General features: G+C 47.5%; 1 protein-coding gene and 1 long non-coding RNA gene across 3 annotated transcripts in view; one reads left to right on the forward strand and one right to left on the reverse strand.

Moving 5' to 3' along the window:
* The first annotated feature begins 57 nt into the window (after nucleotides 1-57).
* LOC118546084 (uncharacterized) lies at nucleotides 58-27,582 on the forward strand. Its single transcript, XR_013449342.1, has 3 exons — nucleotides 58-99; nucleotides 2,101-2,175; nucleotides 27,464-27,582. It is a non-coding gene; the product is annotated as an uncharacterized LOC118546084 (long non-coding RNA).
* FOXRED2 (FAD dependent oxidoreductase domain containing 2) overlaps nucleotides 20,451-27,770 on the reverse strand; it is a 15,163-nt gene continuing 7,843 nt past the window's right edge. Inside the window, exons 7-9 of one of the 2 annotated variants that reach the window (XM_078076566.1) lie at nucleotides 27,386-27,627; nucleotides 25,866-26,036; nucleotides 20,451-22,494 (exon numbers count right to left, since the gene is read on the reverse strand). In XM_078076566.1, coding sequence (XP_077932692.1) covers nucleotides 22,250-22,494; nucleotides 25,866-26,036; nucleotides 27,386-27,627 — 658 coding nt within the window. In that variant the 3' untranslated portion in view covers nucleotides 20,451-22,249. Of the gene's footprint in view, nucleotides 22,495-22,515; nucleotides 22,973-25,865; nucleotides 26,037-27,385; nucleotides 27,628-27,770 lie in introns of those variants that run through there. The other variant, XM_078076567.1, reaches the window with a different exon arrangement.

Below are 27,770 nucleotides of genomic sequence, written 5' to 3' on the forward strand. Positions count from 1 at the left end.
CGGGGAAGGACCGGAAGAGGGTGTGGCCCTCGGGGGGAGGGGCCGGAAGTGGCGGGCGGGCCCTAGAGTAGGGTCCGGAAGAAGAGGAGGAGGAAGGAGGTGGGAGACGGGGGAGGTACTCATGGGAGAAAAGGGCGGGAGGGAGGCGTGGTTCCGGGTCTTGCAAACTCCTGCACCGCCTACCTCTTTGCCTCAGTGTCTTCCAAAAACTGGAGGTGCTGAAGATTCCTTCCCTCTATTTTACAAAGGAGGAAGCTAAGTTCCTCGAAGGCGGAGTGCTGGTTGGGGGCAAAAGACCCTGACTGGGCGTAAAGAGGACGCTCTGTGGCCCTTGTCTGTCACACACAACTGTACGACCTCGTGGTTATCGGGCAAGTCACCCTGGCCCGGGGGCTTCTGTTTCCCAGTACCCGACATGAAAGGCTGGGCTTGTCTCAAGCCTGTCTCTTTGGAGTCGCTAGGGAACTGGGCCTGGACAAGATGCCAGGTGGTGGTACTTGGAGGGCCTGCCTTTGAGGCCCCTGGTGAAGTGTTGTGACCTGTGGACTTGCTTGGGCCTCGGTTTTCCTTCTGCACCCACCGTCATTGTCATGGGCAGCGGGGGGTATAAGTATCCTCTGTGTGTCCCAGGCTGGAGTCACAGCCAGATCTATCTTCCCTGCTCCCCAGCCGTACATTACCACCATTCGTGGCCTCATGGCTCTAGGAATATATCACTGCCTTTTTCCTGCTCCTTGCCTTTGCTCAATTTGAAATGCTTTTTTTCTCTCTCCCCTTGGTGGTACACCTGCTCATCACTTCTTATAATGACTTTTTTTTTTTAAGATTTTGTTTATTTATTTATTTGGACAGAGAGATGGAGAGAGCACAAATAGGCAGAGCAGCAGGCAGAGGGAGAGGGAGAAGCAGGCTCCCTGCTGAGCAGGGAGCCGGACACGGGGCTGGGTCCCAGGACCCTGGGATCATGACCTGAGCCGAAGGCAGACGCCTAACTGACTGACCCACCCAGGCACCCCGTCATCACTTCTTCTTTGAGCCGCATTAATTGCTTCCTTCTCTGTAGTGCTTGGCTCATAACTCTTGCATAACACATGGTAAGGTGTCTGTACCACATGCTTCCTGAGAGTAGGAATTTGTAGCTTTTATTTGACTCTATATGCCCAGCAATCTGATACAGTGCCTGGCTCACAGAGGATGTTCCATAGGTGCTTATTAAACAGTACCTTTGGATATCTCAGGGAACAGTTTGCAGAAAGGTTATGTGACTTGTCCAAGGTTACAAGGAAGGTAAATTGGCAGAGCCCCATCTCACGCCTTCATTTCAATCTACCTTCCAGCCAGTGGGAATCCCTTACAGTTCCAGAATTTGCTTAAATGTCTCTCCTCTCCCTGAATTTTGCAGTTGCTACTCTTTATGACTGGAAGGCGTTTCCCTCTACTCTCCATGGGAGAAAATGCTACCAGATGCCAGACTAGGCATCATCTTTGGAGACCCTTCCCTGAGTCTCCTCGAGTGGGAGAGATGCCCTTCTCTGAGCTTCCACAGCCCCTGTGCATCTGTCAATCAACCACCATGCTCAACACTCTGTTGTTACTGTCTGTTTCTTTTTCTTTGTTTCCACTGCATTTATTTGTAAAAAAATGTTAAAAAGAAAAAACTTCGGGGCACCTGGCTGGTTCAGTTGGAGGAGCATGTGATTCTTGATCTCGGGGTTGTGAGTTCAAGCCCAATGTTGGGTGTAGAGATTACTTAAAAATGAAAAATCTAGGGGCACCTGGGTGGTTCAGTCAGTTAAGCATCTGACTTTGGCTTAGGTCATGATCTTGGGGTCCTGGGATCGAGCCCTGTGTCGGGCTCCCCACTTGGTGGGGAATCTGCTTGTCCCTCTGCCCTTTCCCCCTGCTCATTCTCTCTCTCTCTCTCAAATAAATAAATAAATAAATAAAATCTTTAAAAAAGTGAAAAATCTAAAAAACAAACAAACATAATTCACTCTCCATTTTCCAACAGCTCTCATCCTTCCCTCTTGCCCACACAACTCCTGACCCATTTCCTCAGGGCCAGTTCATGACCAAACGTGTTCACTGCCGTTTTCACAGAAAGCAACCAGTGTCCAGGATGGAGGGGAAGAAGACGGGAAGAGGGCCACAATCCTGTTCAGGTTCCTTCCAAAGGTAGGCCGGGTGGAGATTCCCAGAATTCAGACGAAAGGGCTGGTGGCTTCACAATGACGCAATCTAACTAAAGTGGGTGGGAGAGGGGGGAGGGTAGCCTGTCAGAGGCATCAGAGGACAGTTCATGGGCTTGTGTCATGAAAAACGGATGCCAGGAGAAGGATGGGGAGGCCAGGGTGGCAGTCTTGTGGGAAGTTTCACAATGCTCCCGTGCTGGGACGTGCAGAAAGTCTAGAGGGCACCAAGAGCCTCACTCATTTTGGCGGAAAAACTTCCTCTGGTGTGGGAAAGGCATAAAGATGCCCCGGACACTGAGAAGGGCTATGAGGAAGGCACAATTTCACAAAGCGCAGTGGCCACAGACCGGAGCCATGGGGCTCATGCTTCTGACACAGAAACTACAAAATACTCTCTGCTTCTTTCTTCCTCGCTCCTCATTATACTGTCAGCTCCCACAGGGTCCATCTGTCTCTCCACTGCTTACCTCAGGGCCTAGGGCACCATAGTAGGTGCTCGGTGATGATTTGTTCCATCAACAGAGCATGGGAGCACAAATCACATCTTCTAATCCTGAATCTCATTTTCGCCACCATATTACATGGCTCCGTGAGACCCTTCCCAAATCGTTGCCTTGGTATTTTTGTGTGTTGTTTTTTTTTTTTTTTCCACTTTGTCTTGGCCATATTTGTTCTCTGTGCAGTTGGCGGGTTCACTCCCTCGCTCCCCTGGTGTGCACAGTCGCAGCTGTGCAGGGACCTTCCTCCGGGACGGGGGAGGGAATCTTTGGAATAGGCCCACATCCCCCCTGGTCATCAGCTGTGTCAGCCTTCCACTTAGTAGGTTGTCCATCACAGGCAGGAGACTAGGGGAGAGCATGGGCAGGCGTGGCCCTCTCCACCCTGTCTGACCTCTTGCTTTTGCCTCCGCCCCTGCCTGGGACTGGAGCCAGTGGTGGTAATCCACAGCGGGAGCCCCAGTACCTCTGGCTCCCCTGACGTCTGCATCCCTTGGTGCAGCTATTTCACTAATACAGATGCCATCTGGCAGGGGTGCTGCCCCCTTGCCCGTGTTTATTTCCGTTTTCCTGTATCTCCCGCACTTTCTCTTCCAGTCACCTCTTAATCCTGTTCGTCATGTCCACTCACTGCACTTTCTGGTGGGCCAGTTTCCCTGCGTAGTTCACATTTTGAATTCCAAAGGGGGACCGGTCCTGTTTATCCTTATTCCATAGTTACATCACCTCTTGGCCTCAGGCTTCTCATCTGAGAAATGGGAAGAATGATGCCTTCCTCACAGGGGGCTGTGAGGCTGCAGGAAGGACTGAGAACAGGGCCTAGCACATTGTCAGTGCCTGATGACTGATGAAATCGCTCTCTCTCTCTGCAGGGAGAGAGCCTATGACGAGGCTGAACTCACAGTAGGCCACAAAGGGGCTGCTCAGCTCTATGCTGGTGCGTCTGCCCAGCCAGAGCCGACCTGGTGTGGGTCCGTCTCAGGTACCAGGCAGGCTCAGGGCACAGGTATGAGAGGAAGGGAAGGGGGCCAAGGCTATAGCAGCCTGAGCTAGGGGTAAAGCTTCTACTGTTGTCTCTTGCCGAGATTTACTGCAGTGGTTTTTAGACTGAGGGATGTGAGCCATTGGTGGGTTTGTGAAATCAATATAGTGGGCTATGATCAGGTTTAAGACAAACAAATAGAATTGAAAATGTTGGAGTACATTGGATGTTACAAGTATTATTTTGTGGAACAGTTGGTGGTGTTATGTCTATATCTGTGTGTCCTGGGTTTTGATGTAGGTGTTTCTTTTTTTTTTTTTAAGATTTTATTTATTTGACAGAGAGAGAGACAGCGAGAGCAGGAACATAAGCAGGGGGAGTGGGAGAGGGTGAAGCAGGCTCCCCGCTGAGCAGGGAGCCCGATGCGGGGCTCGATCCCAGGACCCTGGGATCATGACCTGAGCCGAAGGCAGACGCTTAACGACTGAGCCACCCAGGCGCCCCTAGAATGTGTTTCTTGCCGTGGGTCGTGGTCAGAGGGTTTGGAAGCTGTTGATATACTGAAGAGTTACCAAACACCCGACACTGTGCTAAGCACCCTGCATGTATCAACTCATTTACTCCTACAACCCTGTGAGTCCCTATCTTGCAGATGGGGAAAATGAAGCACATAGAGGTTAAGTAGCTTGTCCAGGATCACCCAAATAGTAGGAGGTAGAAGCTTAAAGGTATTCTACTGCCCCTAGTAAGGGGCTGATTTGACTCTAGACTGCTGCTCCTCCTCCTCCCTGCCAATCCCGAGGGACCAGCCAGCCAGTCTAGGCCATTGGACTGCAACTGTGGGGCTCAAACCCAGGGCAGGGTGGGCAGCGGCGGGCAGCGGTGGTTCTCGGCCGCCGTGGTTCTCAGCCACGGTCATTAGCAACGGTGTCCACCTGGTGGCAGTGTGGCTCTGACGGTCTCCTCAGTGGGCCGGGCAAGCTGGGCCCAGCCGCGGGGAGCCAGCTCCCTCAGGTCCACCGGACAGGGGACGGGTGTGGGAGACAGGTGCATCTCAGTGACCACGTGTCGGAGGATTTCATAGCTGGAGGGAGGCACTTTAGCAAAAAACACTACAGAGGGAGGTAGTGGGCCACATCTAAGCTCATAGTGTTTCTGGGAGGTGTTTTTCCTAGAGTATCTGCTTTCAGTTTCCATCTTGATGGTAATTGCTGGGTTGGTCTTTTATTTTTTTATGTTTTTAATGTTTTTTTAATGTTTTTTATGTTTTTTTTAAAAAACACTTTTGCAGAACAATTAGAACTGTAATGTACGTTTTGCATTTCAAGAAGCTGGTTTCATGTTCCATGGTGATTCATGTTCTGTCGTGTTTCCAGCAATCACACAATGTCCCCTCACCCCTTTCTGAACATGAAGAGTGCACGCTGGAGCAGCCCTGTAACCCTTAACTCCCAGACTGGCCACTGTACCTTCCTGGGATGGCAGGTCTGGAGTGCAGGCAGGTGTATGCTGTCGCCTTCACGTGCCCACCCCTCTGCCCCCGGCGGACACGTGCAGGCTGGGGCACCAGGGCTCATTCCAGATCCTGCCTGCTGTTGTTCCTGCCCAGGGGTCTGGTGGCTCAGAGTCTGCTGGTGTGGGTTTAACAGCTCAACTCTACTGTGCCTTTAATATTATCTGTAAATAAGGGTTAACATGTACAAAGCTCTTTGAAAAGGTTTCCTTTACAACGTTGGGTCTTATTATAGACTTTTCCTGGAGGTGCCAGTCACAGACCCGAGCTGGGAAGGCGGGCCTGGGTGTGCTGGTGTTAGATCTCGGAACCCAGGTTGGTGAACACGTGAGCTTTGGAGTCACATGGACCTGGATATGGATCTTGGCTCTGTCACTTACACACAGTGTGATGTAACCCATATAAGGCTTGATTTCCTCATCTGTAAAATGGGGCCAGCAGTATGTACCTTAGATACTGTTTATGGATGGAAATCAAGTCATGGAGAGGTCATGTGACTTACCAAAGGCACACAGGTAGAGGTGAGGCCAGGCTCACATCCAGAACTTCTGACTGCATGTCCTCAATTCTTCCGCTGACTGCAAGGATGTGGTGCGGCTAGGTCTGAGGATAAGTATATTTGTCTTTAGTTTGTGAAAGTGTCACTGACAAGAATTATAATGAGGTCCCATGAATAACAATGACTTTTGCTTCCTGAGCCTTTGCTTTTTTTAAAAGATTTTATTCATTTATTTATTTTTTTGAGGGGGGAGGAACAGAGGGAGAGGGACAAGCCGACTTCACGCTGAGCATGGAGCCTGACATGGGGCCTGATCCCGCTACCCTGAGATCATGAACTGAGCCAAAACCAAGAGTCGGTCACCTAACCGACTGAGCCACCCAGGCCCCCCCTGAGCATTTACTTTATGTGTAAAATTGGACTAATAATAATACTCACCAATGTCTTAGGGTTATTGTGAAGGATTAAACAGGATAATGCAAGTAAAGGGCTCATAATAAGTACTCTTAGATTTCAATCTTGAAATTTATGGAGGCTTGCTTTATGGCCCAGCCTATGGTCTGTCTTTGTGAATGTACCATGTGTACCTGAAAAGACTATCTATTCTATAGTTGCTGAGCGGTGTGTTCTATAAATGTCAATTAGGTCAAGGTGGCTGATAGAGTGTTGGTTAGCTTCTCCACATCTTTACTGATTGTTCTGCTAGCTGTTCTATTAATTGTCGAGAGCAGGATGTTAAAATCAGGTATGATTGTGAATTTATCTATTTCTCCCTTTAAATCTGTCCATTTTTTCTTCATTTTTTAAAAAGATTTTATTTATTTATTCATGAGAGACACACAGAGAGAGAGGCAGAGGGAGAAGCAGGCTCCCCAAGGAGCAGGGAGCCTGATGCAGGGCTTGATCCCAGGACCCCGGGACCATAACCTGAGCCGAAGGCAGATGCCTAACCATCTGAGCCACCCAGGCGCCCCTATTTTTTCTTCATTTATTTGGAAGCTTTGTTATTAGGTTCCTACAGATTTATGATTGTTGTGTCTTTCTGATGTAGTGACTGTTTCACTATTATGGAATGTCTCTCCTTAACTCCAGCAATGCCCTTCATCTTGGAGTTTACTTTATCTGCTATTTAAAGAACTACTCCAACATTTTTATGATTACTGTTTGTCTAATGTATCTTTTTTGATCCTTTTATTGTCAGCCTATCTGGGACTTTATGTATAAGTGCATCTCTTACAGCGGGATATAGTTGGGTCCTACTTTTTTTTTTTCCAAGTAGGCTCCACACCCAACGTGGAGCTTGAACTCACAACTCTGGGATCAAGAGTCACATGCTGTACCGACTGAGCCAGCCAGGTGCCCGTGGGTCTCGCTTTTTTATACATTTTTACAATCTTTGCCTTTTACTAGGAGTATTTAGTTCGTTTACAATGGAAATAATTATTGACATGTTTGGATTTAGATCTACTATGTTACTGTTTGTTTTCGGTTTGTTCCATATGTCTTTTGTTCTTCTGGTCTTTCTTTCCAGATTTCTTTTGGGTTTACTGAATATATATGTTTTAGAATTCAATTTTAATTTATCTATTGATAAATCTATTTGCATTTTTTTTTTAGTTGCTACTCTAGGGATTGCAGTGCAAATCCTTAGCTTCCCACAATCGATTTAAAGTTAATATTAATATTGTGCCCATAAAATAATGTAAGAATCTTGCAACTGGATAGGTCCATTTACCATCTCTTCTCATCTTCTATGCTATGTTGTTATATACACTATATCTCTAGGCTAAGAATCCTATAATAGAATGTTGATATTTTTTGCTTTAAACTGTTATATATATATGAAATTAAGAGGAAAATACAGTCTTTAATATTTACTCTTTTTTTTTTTAGATGTAATTTTAAGTAATCTCTACGCCCAGCATGGGCTTGAACTCACAACCCCGAGATCAAGAGTCCCATGCTCCACTGACTGAGCCAGTCAGCCACCCCTAATATTTACTCATATAATTGTCCTTTCCAGTGCTCTTCAATTCTTGAAGAGATCCAGGGTTTCATCTGATATAGTTTCCTTTCAACCCAAAGAACTTACTTTAGCATTTCTTACAGTTCAGGACTGCTGCAAATTGGTTCTCTTCATTTTAGTTTATCTAAAAATGTCTTTATTTGCCTTAATTCTTGGAGAATATTTTCATTGGCCATGGAATTCTGGTTGATGTATTTTCTTCTTTTCCTGTTAGCATTTAAAAAATGCCCTTTCACTGTCTTTTGGCTTCCATACTTTCCAATGAGATGTCACCAGTTATTCATTCCATGTGTATAATGTGTTGTTTTTCTTTAGTTGCTTTTAAGATCTTTTGTTTATCTTTGGTTTTCAGCATTTATGTGATGTGCTGGAGTGTGGTTCTCTTTGTGTTTATCTTGCGTGGGTTCACTGAGATTCCAGAATCTAAATTTATGCATTTCACCAAATTTGGGTAAATTCAAACATTATATATTTAAAAAATTGTTTTTATTCTGTTTTCTCTTTTCTCTCCTTCTGAAACTCCAATTATACGTATATTAGAGCTTTTTATATTGTCCTGTAATTACTTAGACTCTTGATTTTCCAATTCTTTTACTCTGTGTTCTTCAGATTGGATTATTTTTTTTTCTTTTTAAAAATATTTATTTATCTAAGTAAGTTCTACACCCAACGTGGGGCTTGAACTCATGACCCCAAGATGAAGAGTCACATGCTTTTCTGACTGAGCCAGCTAGGTGCCCCTAGATTGGATTATTTCTATTGATCTATCTTTACCATTGATAATTTCTTTTGTAATCTCCAATATGCTGTTAAAACTGTTAAGTGAACTTTTGATTTCAGGTATTGTATTTTTTCAGTTCTAGAATTTCCATTTTTTAAAATAGATTTATTTTTCTATTGAGATTTTCTATTTATTTACTCATTGTGAGCATTTTTTTATGTCCTTGAGGATATTTATTTATTTATTTAGATTTTATTTATTTATTTGACAGAGAGAGACACAGTAAGAGAGGGAACACAAGCAGGGGGAGTGGGAGAGGGAGAAGCAGGCTTCCCGCGGAGCAGGGAGCCCGATGTGGGGCTTGATCTCAGGACCCTGGGATCATGACCCAAGCCAAAGGCAGACGCCCAATGACTGAGCCACCCAGGTGCCCCCCCTTGAGGATATTTATAATAACTGCTTTAAAATCTTTGTCTGATGTATCCAGCATCTGGGTCAACTCCATGTCATTCTTCGTTAGTTGCTTTTCTCTTCAGTATGGGTCATATTTTCCTACTTCTTTATATTTCTAATAATTTTGGATTGTATCCTGGACTGAATCACATTGTGACTGATACATTCATTGCAGATACTCTGGATTCTGTATATTTCTCCAAAGAATGGTGATTTTGTTTTGTTTTGTTTTAGTTAACTTGGCTGAATTTGAACTCCAAGCTCTGTCTCTTTTGTGGTGGGCAGCACTGAGCCCTGTTCATTTTTCTGCCTTAGCTGAGCTACTTATAATTCACCCCACACGTGGGTAGTTTAGGGGTCAGCCAGAGATTTGTACAGAGTTTATATGCAGAATTTGGGCCCCTTCTCTGTGGCTCTCTTTCTCTCTCTCTCTTTTTAAGATTTTACTTAAGTAGTCTCTACATACAATGTGGGGCTCAAACTCACAACCCCCAGATCAAGAGTTGCACACTCTTCTGACTGAGCCAGCCAGGTACCTCTGTGGCTCTCTCTTCTTGAGGATTTTTCCCACCCTTACTTTCCACTTCTGTGGTATCCTTTAACTCTTTCCTCTGGTTCTTTGAGCCAGCAAGACTGTAGGCTTCTGTTGGAATCTTAGCTGAGCTGTGTGGTGCTAGCTGGAGTCTGGCCTTAGGTGAAAAGCTTTACAAAATGGATAACTCACCCAATGCCATTTCCTTTTTCAATGTGTTAACTCTTTTCTAGTTCTGCCTACCTGGGTTACTCTCCAGTGCCTTCAGGTAATTTTTATTTTTACTTTTTTCTTTTAAGTAAACTCTATGCCCAATGTGAGACTCAAACTCATGACCCTGAGATCAAGAGTCATATGCTCTACTGACTGAGCCAGCCAGGTACCCCCTTCAGGTAATTTTTCTTTTTTAAGATTTTTTTTATTTGAGAGAGAGAGAGAGAGGACACAAGCAGGGGGAGGGGCAGAGGGAGAAGATCCCAGGACCCTGGGATCATGCCCTGAGTCAAAAGCCGACGCTTTTTTGACTGAGCCACCCAGGCGCCCCTGTGAACATAGTTTTTCAATATTTTTCAATATTTTCAATATTTACTGAGTAGCCCGAAAACTTACCACATGGAGGATGCACTCAGTTGTTCTATGAGACAGTAATTATTCAGCTCAGTGCCACAAGAAGCAGAAGTTGGGGTCAGGTCAGGTTTCATGTCCCTTATTTTTACTTTCTGTTCACTTACACATGATCTATATCACCTCTGTTTTATGTTTTCCAAAACTCACAACTCTTGGAGCACAAAGTTACTTCTTTCTTGGAACTTGGTGTGAACTGTTTCTATGTTTAGAAACATAGTTCTCTAGGGACACCTGGGTGCCTCAGTTAGTTAAGCGTCTGCCTTCTGCTCAGGTAATGATCCCGGAGTCCTGGGATCGAGTCCTGCATCGGGCGCCCTGCTCAGTGGGGAGCCTGCTTCTCCCTCTGCCTGCCGCTCCCCCTGCTTGTGCCCTCTCTCTCTCTGACAAAAAAAAAAAAAAAATTTAAAAAAAAAAAAAGAAAAATAGTTCTCTTTGTTTAAAGCTTTCCTCAGCCTTCCCAACTGGATCCAGGTTGAAGCCAACCTTGGAACACTGACCCCAAGTCTAGGGGTCATAAGGTAGGAAGAAACAGGGGTACCCGGGTGGCTCAGTCGGTTAAGTGTCCAACTCTTGATTTCTGCTCAGGTCATGGTCTCAGGGTCATGAGACCCAGCCTTGTGTCAGGCTCCATGCCCAGCATGGAGTCTGTTTGAGATTCTCTCTTTCCCTCTTCCTCTGCTCCTCCCCCTGCTCACACTCTCTCTCTCCCTCTTAAATAAATAAATAAATAAATAAATAAAATCTAAAAAAAAAAGGTAGGAAGAAACAGCTGCTCTGGGTGAGTTAAGGAGTTAAGGGGCCCCAAGGAACTGATTACCTGTCTGTAAAGATGACTCAGATTATCCTCAAAGGAATCAGTAACTGGCTTCTACGGAGGTCATTTTGCTTCTATTCTAGAATCCAGGGCTTGGTCCACTTGTTGTCATCCACCACAAAGATTCATTGATGTATGTGTAAGGCAGAGAGCCCACTATTATGGGCTGAATGTTTGTGTCCTACGCAAATTCATATGTTGAAGCCCTAATCCCCAGTGTGATGGTGTTTGGAGGGGGTGCCTTTGAGGGATAACTAAATTTAGATGAAGTCATAAGGGTGGGGCCCTCATGATGGGACTGGTATCCTTACAAGAAGAGGAAGAGAGACCAGAGCATTCTCTCTCTTTATCTGCCACTTGAGGTTATAAGAAGGTAGCGAGAAGGTGTCCATCTGCAAGCCAGAAAGAGAGCTCTCCCCAGGAACTGAAGCTGCCAGCCCCTTGACCTTGGACTTCCCAGCCTCCATAACACCTAGGGGTGCCTGGCTGGCTCTGTCATTAAGTGTCTGCCTTCGGCTCGGGTCATGATCCCAGGGTCCTGGGTCCATCATCGGGCTCCCTGCTCAGCGGGAAGCCTGCTTCTCCCTCTCCTACTCCCCCTGCTTGTGTTCCCTCTCTCGCTGTGTCTCTCTCTGTCAAATAAATAAAACCTTTAAAAAAAAACAAAAACAGAAAAAACCTATGAGACCTAAATATCTAAGTATCTGTTTTTAAGCCATTCAGTCTGTGGAATTTTGTTATGGCAGCCTGAGACACCCACCAAGAGTAAAAAGATATATGTCTTATCTTTTTTTGAACCAGGATATCGTGCTATAAAAATAACTATTGGAGGGGTGCCTGGGTGGCTCAATTGGTTAAGCATCTGACTCTTGGTTTCAGCTTAGGTCATGATCTCGTGGGTTGTGGGATTGAGCCCCCAGTCAGGCTCTGTGCTCAGCAGGGAGTCAGCTTGAAGATTCTCTCCCTCTGCCCCTCCTCCCACTCATGCATGCGCGCGCGTGCACGTGCACTCTCTCTGTCTCAAATAAATAAATAAATCTTAAAAAAATCAGGCAGGACAGTCTTTCCCTGAATCTCTCCTTACTTCTCCATGACCAGTCCTGGGTGACATGGTCACTTCTAAACGGATAAGTGGGCAAGGGAGATGGATTAGACCAATTAATTATAGGGTTCATTCTGTGGAGCTGCACCCACTTTTCCTGAGCTCCTCCAGCCATACACACTCTGAACAAAATCAGGAAACTGCTAGCAAGGAAGAAGTGAGGGAGTGGCTACTGGGTAGGTAGCTGGTATTATAATTAGTTTAAAATGCTGGAAATTTATAGAAAACAATAAAATAAAGTACACTTAGAATCAGCAAATGAGGGGTTCAGACCACTCAGTGGTTCAGGTGATGGGGAGTTCAGAAGAGAGGAAAGCCAGAGGCAGAATTTATGGAAGGGTTGTGTGGTAGAGCCTGCTGGCTTCCGAAGTAATAGGATTTTAAGTTGAGCCTGGGCTTTTCACCTAAAGACTGCACTTCCCAGCCTCTCTTGCAGGTTCCTCTGGCCGTGTAACTAGGTTGTGGGAATTGAAGTCATTTGTTCAACTTCCACGCTGTTCTTTTATTTTTTTTAAAGATTTTATTTATTTATTTGACAGAGAGAGACACAGCGAGAGAGGGAACACAAGCAGGGGGAGTGGGAGAGGGAGAAGCAGGCTTCCCACGGAGCAGGAAGGTCCAGAGCCACACGCTCTGGCCAGCTTCTGCCACGAAGGGTCATTTGAGGGAGACGAGAAGGCAGGAGGAGGGAGAAGGGACTTGTTCCTACCTATTTGCTCCCAGGGCTCCCAGGATCCCAGGGTCCTGGGATCGTGACCTGAGCCAAAGGCAGACGCCCAACGACTGAGCCACCCAGGCGCCCCCAGGCTGTTCTTTTAAAGTCAGGGTCAGCAAACTCTTTCTTTAAAGGTCCAGATGATAAATACTTTAGGCTTTGCAGGCCCTAAGGTCTCTGTTGCAACTACTCAGCTCTGTGGTTGTAAGTGCAAAAGCAGAAATAGACAATGCATACATGAATAGGCTTGTCTGTGTCTCAGTAGAACTTTATTTACACAAACAGGCAGAAGGCCAGATTTGGCCCATGGGTAGGAGTTTACCAACTTCTGCTTTAAAAGGTTGGGGCATGCCATCCCTTTCTCTCTAATTGGAATATGGATGTGTTGGCTGGAACTGGAGTAATGACTTTGGACCCTAGGCTTTAGGTCATGTGTTGAAAATGGTGGTGAGAAAAGGTAGGCATTTGAGTCCCTGACCCTGTGGAACCACATACCTACTCTGCACTGCTCATGCCAACAGTTACATGGGGAGGACTAAACATTTTTTTTACATCACTCCCATTTTGGGCCTTGCAGTGGCCACCATATTAATAGCTTAGCTATCTTACTTCATAGAACCTAAGAGGCCATCGAATGTTAATTGCACAATTATTTCATGTATCACTAAGAAATAAAAACACTGCTGTGCCTGTTACTAAGCTTTGCTTCTCAGCTCCAGATCCACTTTTCCCTGTTGTGCTTTCTGATGCCAGTGCTAGAAACCTGAGAGCCACACGCTCTGGCCAGCTTCTGCCACGAAGGGTCATTTGAGGGAGACGAGAAGGCAGGAGGAGGGAGAAGGGACTTGTTCCTACCTATTTGCTTCCCATTCTTTTCTTTTTAAAAATTTATTTATCTATTTATTAATCTTTATTATTTATTTTAGAGTGCGAGAGTGCGTGTGAGCTGAGGGGGGTGCAGGGGGAGAGGGTGAGGGGAAGCAGACTCCCCGCTGAGCACAGAGCCCAATGCAGGGCTCGATCTCCCCACCTGGAGATCCTGACCTGAGCCGAAACCAAGAGTCGGATGCTCAACGGACAGAGCCACCAGGTGCCCCTTGCTTCCCATTCTTACCACTGTCCAGAGCGTCGGCTCCTCACCCAGGCAGCCATCGGCTCCAGCCTCTGCTTTCTTCGGGACCTCCGAACCAGATTCATCGTACCCCTCCGGAGGTACCAGCACTAGGCAAGCAGGGCCTCCTTTTCAGGAGGTCTGGGTCCCAGCGACTCCCAACAGTTAGCACAACCCAAGGTGGGGCTGGTGCTGGTTTTGCACTTATTATCCCTGAGTTATCTCTGTGTTCCCTTTGCCTTTTTGGTCCTCTATGCCTGTATAACAAATTCTCTGTATTAATTTTCCTCACTTGAAATGTGTTAGGTGGCATCTGTTTTTCTGCTTGAGCCCAGAATAATAAAACTGTCAGTTATTACATTAGGACACAATGTTTCTATTCACTTAGAGTTCTTATTTTACGCTTATTTTTTTTTAAAGATTTTATTTATTTGTTTGACAGAGAGAGACACAGCGAGAGAGGGAACACACGCAGGGGGAGTGGGAGAGGGAGAAGCAGGCTTCCCGCTGAGCAGGGAGCCCGATGCGGGGCTCGATCCCAGGACCCTGGGACCATGACCTGAGCCGAAGGCAGACGCTCAACGACTGAGCCGCCCAGGCGCCCCTTATTTTACGCTTATTGAAAGAGTTCTTTTTGATTGACTAATTGACTTTTTTTAAAGATTTATTTATTTTAGAAAGAGAGAGAGAGAGCACAGGGGGAGGAGCAGAGGGAGAGGGAGAGAGAGTTTTAAGCAGACTCTGTGGTGAGTACAGAGCCCCACGCAGGGTTTGATCTTTTGACCCCGAGATCATGACCTGAGCTGAAACCAAGAGTCGAAGGCGTAACGGACTGTACCACCCAGGTTCCCCTGACTGATGGATTTTTTAAAGATTTGATTTTTAAGTAATCTATACACCCAATATGGGGCTCAGACTTGTAACTCTGAGATCAAGAGTCACGTGCTTTACTGACTGATCCAGCCAGATGCCCCTCTCTTTGATTTATTTAAAGAAAATGTAATATATGTCCTGTGCATATATATAAAAAAGGACTAGTGAGTATGTTTAATAAGAAATTTCTTTTAAAAAATTTTTTATTTTAAAGACTTTATTCACTTGTTTTGTCAGAGAGAGAGAGAGAGTACAACAAGCAGGGGGAGCGGCCCACAGAGAGAGAGGGAGAGGGAGAAGCAGGCTCCCCACTGAGCAAGGAGCCCAGCTCTGGACTTGATCCCAGGACCCTGGGATCATGAGCTGAGCCGAAGGCAGATGCCCAACCGACTGAGCCCCCCAGGTGACCCTAATAAGAAATTTCTAAACTTCACACATTCAGAATCCAATTCTTTTGAATCACTTCTTGATTCATGGACATCAATGTCCATATTTTTCCTCCAACAAAATACCTCTGTGCCATCAAGAGTGTTGTAATGAACTTTCCTGTTTGTGTTGCTGGTCCACTGTGCTGCGTGTTTGTCCTTGAATTCTTCTCATGACAAGACCAAGACCCTTTGGCGACTCCAGGAACCAACTCAAACCCTCTCATGAAAAGGGACTTCTTAGCTCATATAACTGGCACGTTCAGGAGCTTGGGCACAGGGGCATCAGGGCTCCAATAATGTTGCAGAGCTCATGGGCTTTCTTTCATTTGTTTTGCTTTCCTCAGCATGTTGGTTTCATTCCCTATGTGGTGGGAAAGATAGCCACAAGAAGTCCAGCTTTGGGTTTACAGTCTGAGAATAGGAAAGTCCCTCTTCCTCCTAGTGTCCCTACGTGGAGCCTCAGACAAGGCTCTGATTGGCTCTGTTTGGGTCACATGCCCAACTGTGGCTCATTCTCCGATTGGCCAGTCTGCATTATGTGTCTGGCCTGTGGTGGGTGGTCCCATAGAGTTGGGTGAACACTGAGTGGGTTCTCCAGAGGAAGGCATGTGGACCACAAACATGCTGGTACTAAGGACCCTTTTCTTCAAGTCCAATAATCCTTCCATATGACTTCTTGATCAATTCATGTCTGACAAAGATGGGAAGTCTTTTTATCAAAAAAAGTTGTGTTGGGCCAGTTGTGTTGTGTTGGGTTGTGTTGGGTTGAAAATCCCTTTCAAGTGCAGTGTTTGATCTCAGTGAAATACTGGTTTGTCTTGTTGACTCGCACACGTGTACAGGAGTTAGCAGGCTACTTGTGGTTTTCTGGAGGCAAAGACAGCCATCAGACTCCCAAGTTTCCTCCAGTTAATTTCAGGCAACCACAGAACAAATGTTGAGTCTTCATGCGCTCTCTTCTTTTCTTTAACTTGCTCATGCTTCTCTTACTTTCATTTTTCTTTAAATAATTTTTTAGAAAGTACTTATTTATTTAAGTACCATTTACATTCAATGTGGGGCTCAAACTCAACCCCAAGACCAAGAGTCACTTGCTCTTCTGACTGAGCCAGCCAGGCGCCCCTCACTTGTCTTTTTAATTGATCCCTCAGTGTATGTACACTAAATGGTGCAATACCATAGCTATATTTTACTAAGAGTTTTTTGATGAGTGTGCTTTGCAATTATCTTTGTAATATGCTCATTAACAATTGTTAATACAGGGGTGCCTGGGTGGCTCAGTTGGTTAAGTGTCCAACTCTTGATTTCAGCTCAGGTCATGATCTCCGTGCTGAGCTTGGAGTCTGCTTAAGATTCTACCTCTCCCTCTGCTCCTCCCCTACTCTAAAAAAACAAAAACAAAACCAAGAAACAATTACTAATACAGATAATATACCTGCTTTTACATGTGTAACTTCACTGAAGCCACCTTATAGCCTCTCCATGGTGTCTGTCCCTGTTATCTATTGCTGTGTAACAAGCCACCCTAACACTTAGTGGCTTAGAACAAGAATCATTTTCCTCACAGATAGGAAATTTGGGTGGGGCTCTGCTGGGATAGCTCATCTCTGCCCCACATGGGGAGCTCAGCTGGGCCTGGAGGATCTGTTTCCAAGATGGCACACCCACATGGCTACAAGTTGGTTCAGGCTATTAGCTGGAAGCTCAGCCACGTGCCTCACTTACTCTCTACACGGGCCTTCCTCTGTGTGGTGGCTGGGTTCCCCGAGAAGTAGTGGAAGTTGCCAGTCTTCTCGGGCCTTTGCCCAGAAACCAGTGTGGCTGGTTTTGGTCAAAACAGTCCCGGAAGCCACCCTAATTCAAGGCGAGGGGACACAGACCTCACATCTTGATAGGAATCGTCATAACCTTTGTGGCCATCTTTAATGTACCACGGTGCTTCATCGTGCAGGCTTCTGGATGCTTCTCCTTTTCCTGATAGTCATCTTATTTGAAACTGAAACATAGCCAGTATTAAGGGGGCTCATCTCATACATTTTCATGGTTGCTTTCTTTCTTTCTTTTTTTTTTTTAAATGTTTTATTTATTTATTCATGAGAGTCAGAGAGAGAGAGGCAGAGGCAGAGGGAGAAGCAGGCTCCCCGCCTAGCAGGGAGCCCGATGCGGGACTCGATCCCAGGACCCTGGATCGTGACCTGAGCCGAAGGCAGACGCTTAACCATCTGAGCCACCCAGGAGCCCCATAGTTGCTTTATTTCTAAACTACAACGAAGGGCTATAACACACTGTGAACATTTGAAGCTAGATCGCATTATCTTTTTTTTTTTTTTTCTGGTGGTGAGACTTTTCTGCATCTAATTAATTTATAATGATTTGGAATGACTTGAGAGACTGGTCTGAGACGGTAATATCTCCAAGAGAATGAAAAAAACAGGTGACAGATTTCTGAAACATTTTGCAATGAGCACGAAACTCGGGGCTTTCTCCAGAGGAGCAGGCAAATCAGTATGCAGAACTGAGAAAGGAGTGAGACAGGGTATTCTGCTGGTCTTTTCTTCCCTGCTTAAATACATCTGTTACTTTTTATTTCAGGGTTGATGGATTAGTCATGTGATGTACTTGGATTAAATACTTGGGCTAAAGCCTCTCATATATTTGCTCATCAGCTTCACTTGGTGGTAGATTTACATTCGGTCTGGATGCCAGATTGAATTAAATGCTTCTTTAAAGCCTGCAGTCTGACAAAAACCTTTCCCCAGTCAGCATTTTTACTGTATTAAAAAAAATTAGCATCTGCAGGGAAATGATGCAGCCTACGGGTTTCTTTTCTAGGGAAGAATCCAATTTAGCTTTTGGGGATAATGTTGTAATTGGTCAGGGAACCGAGGATTCTAACTGAGGCGGGAGCCTGGGCGGGGGGTGGATGCTCCAGACTCCAGAGCTTTCCTCGTCCCATCTGAGTCATCCTGCCCCCACCTGAATCACAGGACGTCTGGTTGATGGAGTAGATGAATACTCTTTTTGAGGGTACGTTTTTGTGTAATCAGCAGTTTAACATTTCCCTGCCACCTGGTGGGGCCACACACACTTTATTTCCTGTTTCTTAGGTTTGAGAATTGTGTGGTCCCTTAATTTCTTGTCAGCCAGTGTTCACAAGAAGGAAACCCACAGGTAACATGGTTTACTTTAATGATTTAATTTTGAGAGGGTGGCTCGAAGGAAGTGGATTTTCGAAGCTCCTCACCACCACAGACCTGCTGTGTGATTGTTCTCAGCATAAGAATGGGGAGACTAGGGTAGGAATGGGGGATAGGGTTATCTATCTCTTAGGGTTGTGGTGACAAATTAATGCAGGTAAGCTATTTAGTGCATGCATTAGTTATCTATTGCTGTGTAACAAAACACCCCCCCACCCCCCACCCCGAAATTTAGCAGCATGAAACAACAGACATTATCTCAAAGTTCTGTGGATCAGGAGTCAGGGAGTGGCTGTGCTGGGTGGTTCTGGTTGGGGGCCTCTCATGAGGCTGCGTTCAAGGTGGTGGCCAGCACTGCAGTCATCTAAAGGCTGGATAGGAGTAGGATCTGCTTCTAGGCTTATGCACACGGCTCTTGGCAGGTATTAGTTCCTTGCCACATGGACAAGGAACTCTCCATATGTGCCTGGATGTCTTTGCAACATGACCTGAGTGAGTGATGAGAGAACAGCCTCTTGGTGGGTGAGTGCTACAGTCTTTTTATGACCTAATCTTGAAAATGACATCCTGTCACGTCTCCTCTGTTTGCTATTAGCGAATCAATCAGTCCTGCTCTCACCCAACAGGGAGGGGAATGAGCTCCAGCTCTTTGGAGGAGAAGTAGCAAAGAATTCGTGAGCCTATCTTTAAAACCACAGCACAGTCCTGGGTACATAGTAAATACGTAGTAAATGATTAGATGTTAGGAGTAGTTTAGCAGATAAATTCACTACTTGGTGATTCATTTTCTAGACAGACTTTAGCTATACCCCCATTTTTATTTGGGGAACAAAAAGAATTTGGGGCTCTACAGCAGATTGGAGATTACACCCAGGAGACCTCCACAAAGTGAGGATTTTTGATCTTTCATTTTCTGTCTCTTGGGAGGGAAGATTCTTCCAGAGATCTCCTCTGTTGTGCTGGGTCAGTCAATCCAAAGACTGTAGGAGAGGAGCACACACCGCTTAAAAGTCCCTTCTCTGGCGGGGGGCACATCTTCCCCCTCGACACTGGGTGCAGTGTCTTCCTGACTTGGGAGAGGGACGAAACCATGGGTACCACTGGGACCGGGCAGAGCATGTCCCCTAGGAGGGCTCCCCGCTCCTCTTGCCCCCAGCAATTTTAAATCCCAAGAGCAGAGATGATTTTTAAAAAAATAAATGTATTTATTTCACTACGGAGTGTAACCACAAATTTGGACAAAGGAAAAGGAAAGAAAAATGCCTTCACAAACCTAATATAACTACTGTTGACATTTTGTGAGATGTCCTTTCCAGAGTCTCCCCCATCTGTGGCTTTCTAGTTTTACATAGTTATAAGTAGTTCACCACTACAATCTCATGGTCTGCTTCTTTTCACTTGGCTTTGTCACACATGTATTTTTATGGTATGGTCTGTCACCATCTCTGAGAGGTTTTGAGAGCCGTGTAGTATTTTATTGGGTGAATGTCCCATGATTTTCTTATCCCTTTTTTCCTCATTAACTCCAATTGGTTGAGTAATAAAGATATTTATTTTTATGTATTGTATTCTGCTGTCACTATTTTACCCATGCTGTCTGCCTTTTAATTTTTATCCTTTTCTTTAAACGGTCACATTAGTTAAGTATGGGCGAGGGGTGCCTGGCTGGCTCGGTCAGCAGAGTGCTTGATCTTGGAGTTGGGAGTTTGAGGCCCACATTGAGTATAGAGATTACTTAAGAAAAAAAAGAAAAATTTCACCTGAAACTAATATCACACTGTATGTTAACTAACTGGAATTTAAATAAAAACTTAAAAAAATTAAGTAGACTGGAAATGTTAAACCTTCTCCTCTGGGGAATTACCCCATCGCTTCTGAAGTTGGACAGTCCTTTCTTTTATTCTAACACCCCCTTGTCACCTCCCGTTTCTGTATGGCTTTTAAAAGTTGCTCTGGAATTGGGGCGCCTGCGTGGCTCAGTTGGTTAGGCGTCTGCCTTCAGCTCAGGTCATGATCCCAGGTCCTGGGATCGAGCCCCGCATCAGGCTCCCTGCTCAGCGGGGAGCCTGGTCTCCTCTCCCTCTGCCTGCTGCTCTGCTTAGTTGAGCTCTATCAAATAAATAAAATCTTTAAAAAAATTGCTCTGGAATTAATTCTGAAGTATGAAATAGGGATTTGAAATGAGATTTATTTTCTTTTCCAAATTACTGACCAGTTTTACAAGGAGAATACCAGGGAAGGCATCTCTAATCAGCTGAACCATGGAGCCGTGCCTTATGAAACACAAACAAGGCTGGCTGAAATTTTGGTGGAATGAACAATTTGGCAGATGATGGGAGAAGCAGCAGATGTCACATAGTTAGGCGTCTGTGAATTATTTGTTGCAGCACCTTGAACTTTGATAGGCGCTCAGCTGCCGTCAGTGGCTGGTGAGGGGTGATGGGTGTAGCAGGGCTTGACATTATGGGAACAGTCCTAGGGAAAAGATTTGTTTCAAAAAAGGTCTTGGAAACGGAAGCGGTGGGGGTGAGTGGGTAATGGGGCCCAAATCTGGGTTATAAATCATCTGTAAGAAATATGGCGAACCCAACCGTCTGGGACTAGGGGGAGATCTTTAGATGCTTCCGTCCCCAGGGAAGCTCTGCCAAGTATTGTCACAGGGTAAGCACCTCCCCAGCAGGCTCGGGCTGCCAAGTGTCACTGTTCTAACTGCACACGACTGGAGGGAGAGGTGTGTGCAGACAGGCAGTGGGCCTGGTGGTTGAGGCCAAGAGGATGTTCCCAGAAAAGGGCCGTGGATCCAGAAAGCCCGCATCCCTCGAATTCTGAGTGGATACAGGGATCCGTAAGAACCGATGAAAAAGCAATCATCTAGGGTCCTGGGCTTTGAAAAAAATCATCGTGATTATTTTCTGTACAAATGCTTTCCATGGCCTACTCCTACCTGGGATGAAAGTGCCTGACAGGAGTGTAGGAAGGGGGCGGATTCCTGGTGAGGAGGAAGAGTGAGAACAGCTAGGGCAACCAGAAAGAGGCATTGTCGTTGTCACACAAATGCAGTTAGAAATGCCTCCTTGCACACGCTGAGCCAGGCTCCTTGTACAAACAGCAGGTCAATCCCCTCGGAAAGAATCCTCACTGCAAGCCTGGGGACAGTTTTACAAACTTGCTCAGGCAGACCAGAGGCAAGGCGTTGTTCAGGATTTCAGAGGGCAGGAGCAGGGCAAGGGGACGGTGCCGAGGAGGAGAGAGAAGACACAGATGCTGAAGATGAGTCAAGGAGTGCTGTCTCGGGGCGGGTGCAGCTCTGAGTCCTGCTGCTCAGGCAGAAACCCCGCGCAGATAAGGTGGCTTTGCAGGAGCTGTCCCGTCTCTGCCTGGTGACAGCAGCCGGGCCTGTGATGATAAGCTGGGCTGGCCCAGCCTGGGTTCTGGAAACAGAGGTGGGGGCAGGGTGAGGCAGAGTGGCCCAGGCCTCAGGGGACCCAGACAGGGACGCCTGGCAGAAGCCTGGAGTCACCTAAGCTCTCTGAGCTGATGTCTTCATCAGAGGCGACAGTCCCACCCGCCCCAGAGGGTTGAGGATGTTAGAGCTTCGGTTTAAAGTGCCTGCCATGAACCCTTATGATGATGAGGACAGCACCACCTGTGACACGGTCGCCTGGTTCATCCGACGAGTAGACCTGAAGGAAATGGGACCACGGGGCACTTGATGGGGACAGAACCGAGCCAGCCTGGTGCCCAGTGACAGTTCACTTGCAGACAAGCCTGGCTGTGGAAGGCAGCTCCCACCTGGCAGAGGATGCCCTTCTCGGGATCCCACCTCCCAGGCATCCAAGGACCAGACCAGAGGGGAGACCACCGCATGGCCACCCCTCAGAGTGGCCTTGGTCACTGTGACGATCTGAGTGGTCTCTGGCAACCATGCGTCGGTGCGACAGAGGGCTGGCTGGGAGCCGCCTGGCGGTCACAGCTCCTCCTTGTTGCTGTCGAGGGGCTGGACCGGAGGCCCTGGGGCCCGGGAGCTACTTAGTGGCCCCCGGCCCTGGTCCTCACGGCGCCTGCCCACAATGGTGTAGTCCCGGAGGAGCCCGCTCTCCACTCCGTGCCGCCGGAGGGTCTCAGTCCCCACGAGCCCCTGCATTCTCAGGTACCCCTGCTGGCAGAAGGGTGGCAGCTTCTGGTGTGTTAGGGCGAACAGGAAGCAGGATTCTACACAAAAGCAAAAGCAGATGAATGAGTAAGAGAGGTATGGGGAGAGGTGCGGGAGGGAGGCCGGGGTGCCGATGCCCCGGGGCCTCACCCAGGGCCCTCCACCCCTTGAGCAGGGGAGCTGACTTTTGTGGGGATCTCACATCTGACCTGAGTAGCCAAGGATCTCGTCCCTCCCTGAAGTTCAAAGGAGGGTGCCCTGACATTCTGGAAGAACGAGGCCCCAAATGGAAAGCAAACCACAGAAATGACTCAACTCCCAGAGATCTGGGCCCAACATGATGCTCTGCAGGGAGCCAGTCCTACTGGGAGCTCAGCCACTGAGGAGCAGACCCTCAGCCTTCTCTTCTGGAAGCTGGCCTGGCTGGGGCCGGGAACTTGGTGGTCAGTCGTTTTGAGCTCAGAGCTGCCTGCATGGCTTTATTCCCTCAGCCATCTCTGGGTTGCAAATACTGTGTGCACAGCACTGTTGTGAGCCCTGTGGGGGGGGGGGCAGAAAGATAACACTGGTAAACAGCAGAAAGCTGGTGCATGGGTCAAGTCGGCTCTATCAGGAAACAGCTGTGGGTATTTATTATTCAGAAATATGAAGAAACCACCAGAAGAGCCAGAAGTAGTTCCTTCTGGGACTGAGGGTGGAAGTGAGAAAAAGTCTTTTAGCTAAGTGCTTATGTAACTTTGACTTAAAAAACAGACCAGATGAAAGAGATAGGGGCTCAGTCTTCTCAGGGATTTAGAGACAGGATGGGAAGGAGCGAACGTCCAAAAACTGTCTTGAGTCTTTTATCTCAAAACACCCGGGCACGTTACAAAGGATGTTGTGAGGCCCGCGTGGCTGAACAGGCTGTAAGGAGCCACACACAGAGGTACTTCTGACTTCATTTCTGACTTCTGGCCCAGACAGCCCCTGGCAGAACAGGCCACGACAAGCCTCTCTGGGCAGGGAGGACCGCAGGTGCAGGGGGAGGATGGGAGAGCGGCAGCAAGGTGGCCTCTTGGCAAGCACCACCTTCTGATGACATATGTCACCCCTTCTGCAGGGGCCTGATGGGGGGCAGAGAAGCCCAGCCGAGTCCGGGGCCAGTGCTAACAGCTGCGCATCAGCTACGGGGGTGGAGGAAAGCCCACTCTGCCAGCTGGCCCTGAGTTGGGAGGATGCTTCCAAGCTGAAGGCAGGGACACTCAGTGGCTTGTAGTGTTGAGCAGGGTCTAGGGAGTGGGAGCCAGGAGGCTCTAGGGCCTGGATGATGCATTCGTGGCAGCCGTAACCCAGGGCGGGACACGCTCCCTAACGGGCATGGCCATCTTCGTGTACTCCTGAAACCTCGAGAAACAGGCAGGGATGCTGTAGCTGAGATCTCTGGACCTGCACCGTGTCAATTTCCCAGGCGAGCGTGCGGTCGTAGCTGAGTCTGCAGAACGCTAGCACTTCAAAGTTGCTTAGCCCTGTGCGATGAATTACCTCGGGGCATCCACATATATTTAGACGATTAGCCTACACTACTGTTTTAAGCCAGCTCTCTTAACGTATACATTTTATTTCCAAGTTGACTGAGGATGTCGCCTGGGGCGACAAGGACACCTGCTCTCTGACCTGCAGGCCAGAGACTGACCGTCTTGAACCTGATTTGATTTGAATAGTACCTGGTATACAGCTGGTGTTCAAAGTATGTTTGCTGAACAGAAAAGGGGAGATGTCCTAGGCAGTCAGGGGGTTTTAAAAAAGACTGAAATGTGGCCTATTTGTCAGTTCTCCCTCCGGATCCTCAGACTTCTCGTCAGAGCTACCTTCCAGTTCACCAATTCTCTCTTCGTCTCTGTCTAATGTGCTACTTTATCTTTAGGTTGAGTTCCTTTTCTTTTTTAGATTTATTTACTTATTTTAGAGAAAGACAGCATGTGAGCAGGGGGGAGGGGCGGAGGGAGAGAGGGAATCCCAAGCAGACTCCTTGCTGAGCGTGGAGCCTTGATGCCGGGCTCGATCCCAGGACCCTCACATCATGACCTGAGCCAAAATCACAAGTTGGAGGCTTAAGTGGCTGAGCCCCTAAGGCGCCCCTAGGTTGAGTTTCTAGTTACACATTTTTTCATTTCCAGAAGTTTTATTTGGGTCTTTCTGAATACTGCCCAATTATATTTTTGATAATCTCCTTTTTCATTTCTTTACATATTTTAGACAGACTTTGTATCCTCTGTAACCATTCCAATTCCCATAGTCTTTTTAGCTTGATCCAGCAGTTTGTTGTTTCTGCTAATGCTCCCTCGCGGCAGTTTATGTCCTTTTGTGTTAAGTGCTTTTTGTTTGGGGGTGGGGGGTGGGTCCAACTTACTCGGAACTTTATCTGTGGGAACTTTTTGAGCCCCAGTTTTTTTAAAATTTATTTGGGAGCGAGAGAGAGAGAGAGTGGGAGGAGCAGAGGGAGAGGGACAAGCAGACTCCATGCTGAGCATGAAGCCCAATGCTGGGCTGGATCCCAGGACCCTGAGATCATGACCCGAGCTGAAACCAAGAGTTGGTCGCTTAACTGACGGAGCCACCCAGATACCCCAAGCCCTAGGTTTTTTTTTTTTTTAATGTATATTTGTATTTCTCTAGTTTTATTTTATTTATTTTTTAAAAGATTTTGCTTGAGAAAGAGAAAGAGAGAAAGTGCACAAGAAGAGGGGAGGGGCAGAGGGAGAAGCAGATTCCCACTGAGTAGGGAGCCCGACGTGGGGCTCAACCCCAGGACCCTGGGATCGTGACCAGACGCTTAACCAACTGAGTCACCCAGGCGCCCCTTTCTCTAGTTTTAAAGTTTGTTTCTTCACAGAAGACTTGCATTTACTTCTGTGATTTTTATACCAGTGTGAAGTTTGGCCTCAAACTCACAAGTGAGGCTTCGTGGTTAGAAATTCTCAGGGGAGATTTTCCCTTATTCTACCCAGAGCCAAAAGCACGAGTCTCCACCATCTCCCTCTTGAGAGTGTTTTGTGTCTCCTGCTTGGGTCACTGAGATCTAAGCTTAAGTGAAGGTCTCTAAACAGACCTCCCACCCTGCTCCAGCCTTACCTTCCCACCCCCAAGTACTGGTCAGTTACCCAGGCTCTAAGCTACTACTGATGATTGGCAGATAGCCCACATCCAACAAGGGCTTTATGCTTTTCTTAGAGTTCCCTTTTTTTCCCTGCCAGTTCTTTAAAAATGACATTTATTCAGCGACTTTAGGTGTGCCGTACTGCGAAGGGTCTGTGAACATCTGATCTATCTTGTGGATAACAGAATTCTTGGGTGTGGATTCTAGATATGAATCCTGAAAACTCCACAGGGCATGGATCTATCTGGTCTTTTTTCAACCTTCAGCTCAGTCCCTTCTAGGAACTTAGGTTACCTGCATAGAAGCTTCGCAAATCGGTGTCCAAACAGTTCTCCAAGAAGCGCCTCAGAGGTAGGATGTGCCCCACCGGGGCGGTCCAGTCCGTCAAGAAATCTTCCACGATGTGGTGGATGGCAGTGGGCCGAGGCAGGGCCCAGTCAGCAGGGCGGAACCTCACCTCCTGCTCTGTGGGGAGGAGAGGGGGGGAGTTGTGTCAGAGCCCAGAGGCTGGGCTTCCCATCCTGGAACGGACAGCATGGTTCCCACACATCCCAGGTGCTTCCCTCGCTCCCTCGCGTTCAGCTTTCCTGACACACTCCGTGCTGGGCAGCGGCCAGCCTCTTCAATAGCCATCTGTGTGTTTGCAAGGCTGGCATGAGGAAGAGACTAGATCTGTTCCTTGTGGTATCAGAAAGCGGAACCAAGACTGATCACTCGCACTCTGTGTCTTTCTAAGGCGCACATGGACTGAGGTCCATTGTGACTGCTTCAAAACTGCTCTTTCTGTGAGGAGACTCAGAGGCCCTGCATCGAAAGGGGCCTGAGAGCTCACCTAGTCCAGCTTTGCACCTGGTGTGGGCTCCCTTCTGTGGTGTCCCAGGCCGACGGCCATTAAGCCATGACTCAACCATCCTGGTACTGGGAAACTCGACTTCAGGGGCGACCCATTCCACTGTGGGACAGCTTTGACTAGTAGTTGCTTCCGACTCTGAATAGAATCCTGCATTCCTGTCACTGATACTACCTCTGCTTGTTTTTAGAGCATCATCTTCCAAGTCACAGCCCTTCAGTCTCTGAAGCAGGAGTCGTGTTCCCCGGGGGGGTGGGGGGTGGGGTGGGCGGGGAGGGTCATCTACTGGTAGCTACTCTGTGCCAGGTACCGTGCTGGTATTCTGTGTTTTTTTTTTTTTTTTTTTTTAAGATTTTATTTTTTAAGTAATCTCTGCATGCAAAGTGGGGCTTGAACTCATAGCCTCGAGATCAAGAGTCACATGCCCCACCGACTGAGCCAGCCGGGCGCCCCACATTCTGTGTTATTTATGTCATTTATCCTCACACAATCCTACTGTTATCCCCATTTCTCAAATGAGGAAGCAGAGGCTCAGAGCGTTCAAGTAACGGCAAGGAAAGCACAGCCTGAGAACACTGCCTAGTTTTTCTGCGCTTTTTCAGCGGCAGGCCCGTGTGGACCACTTCCAGCTCCTTTCCCCGTTCCCTCTGAGAGTCGGTCTCCAGGTCCCCTCCCCCTCCATGGCCTCCTTTGTAGACACACAGCAAGACGGTCCCTCTTACTGTGTGGTGCCTGGAGGAGGTCACGACACTCCATGTGTGGCCTGCCCAGGTCACGGTATGCGCCAGAATCTGGGAACACTGTTTCTTATTCCGGGACCTTCTGCCCCATTCGGTTTCTGGGCAGAGTCCCCCAGTGTCCTCTGTCAGCCGGGAGAGTTGTGTGAGAGGGGAGGTGTGACAGGTGAGAGACCCGCCCAGCTCCTGGAAGCCCGCGCTCGGGGGACAGCTGAGGCCCAGCTCACCGGTGGGAAGGTGCCTGTAGTAATAGATGACCGGATGGAGGAAGTTAGACTGCCAGGCGTCTTCCGTGTGCCCCACAGACCGGTCATAAAAGAACACGTCCTTGTCGGGGCCAGAGAAGTTTCTGCCGTACTCCATGTTGATGACGAAGAGCCCATGCCTGGCCTTCCTTCCTGTGATGGTCTCCAGCTGGGCCAGCATCTGCACGGGGAACTCCTCCAGGTACTCAAATGCCGCGGCGTTCCTGGGGAAAATGGGGGGGTGACCCTCAGTGCGGCAGCAGAGCTGAGGGGGGCGTGTGCGGGTGTGTGCGCGTGTCTCTCGTACAGTGCACGGCCTCTGGTCACCCCCACGCACCTCACTTCACCATTACTGTCACAGCTGAGC

Source organism: Halichoerus grypus, chromosome 6 (genome assembly GCF_964656455.1).
Source record: "Halichoerus grypus chromosome 6, mHalGry1.hap1.1, whole genome shotgun sequence".
NCBI lineage: Eukaryota > Metazoa > Chordata > Mammalia > Carnivora > Phocidae > Halichoerus > Halichoerus grypus.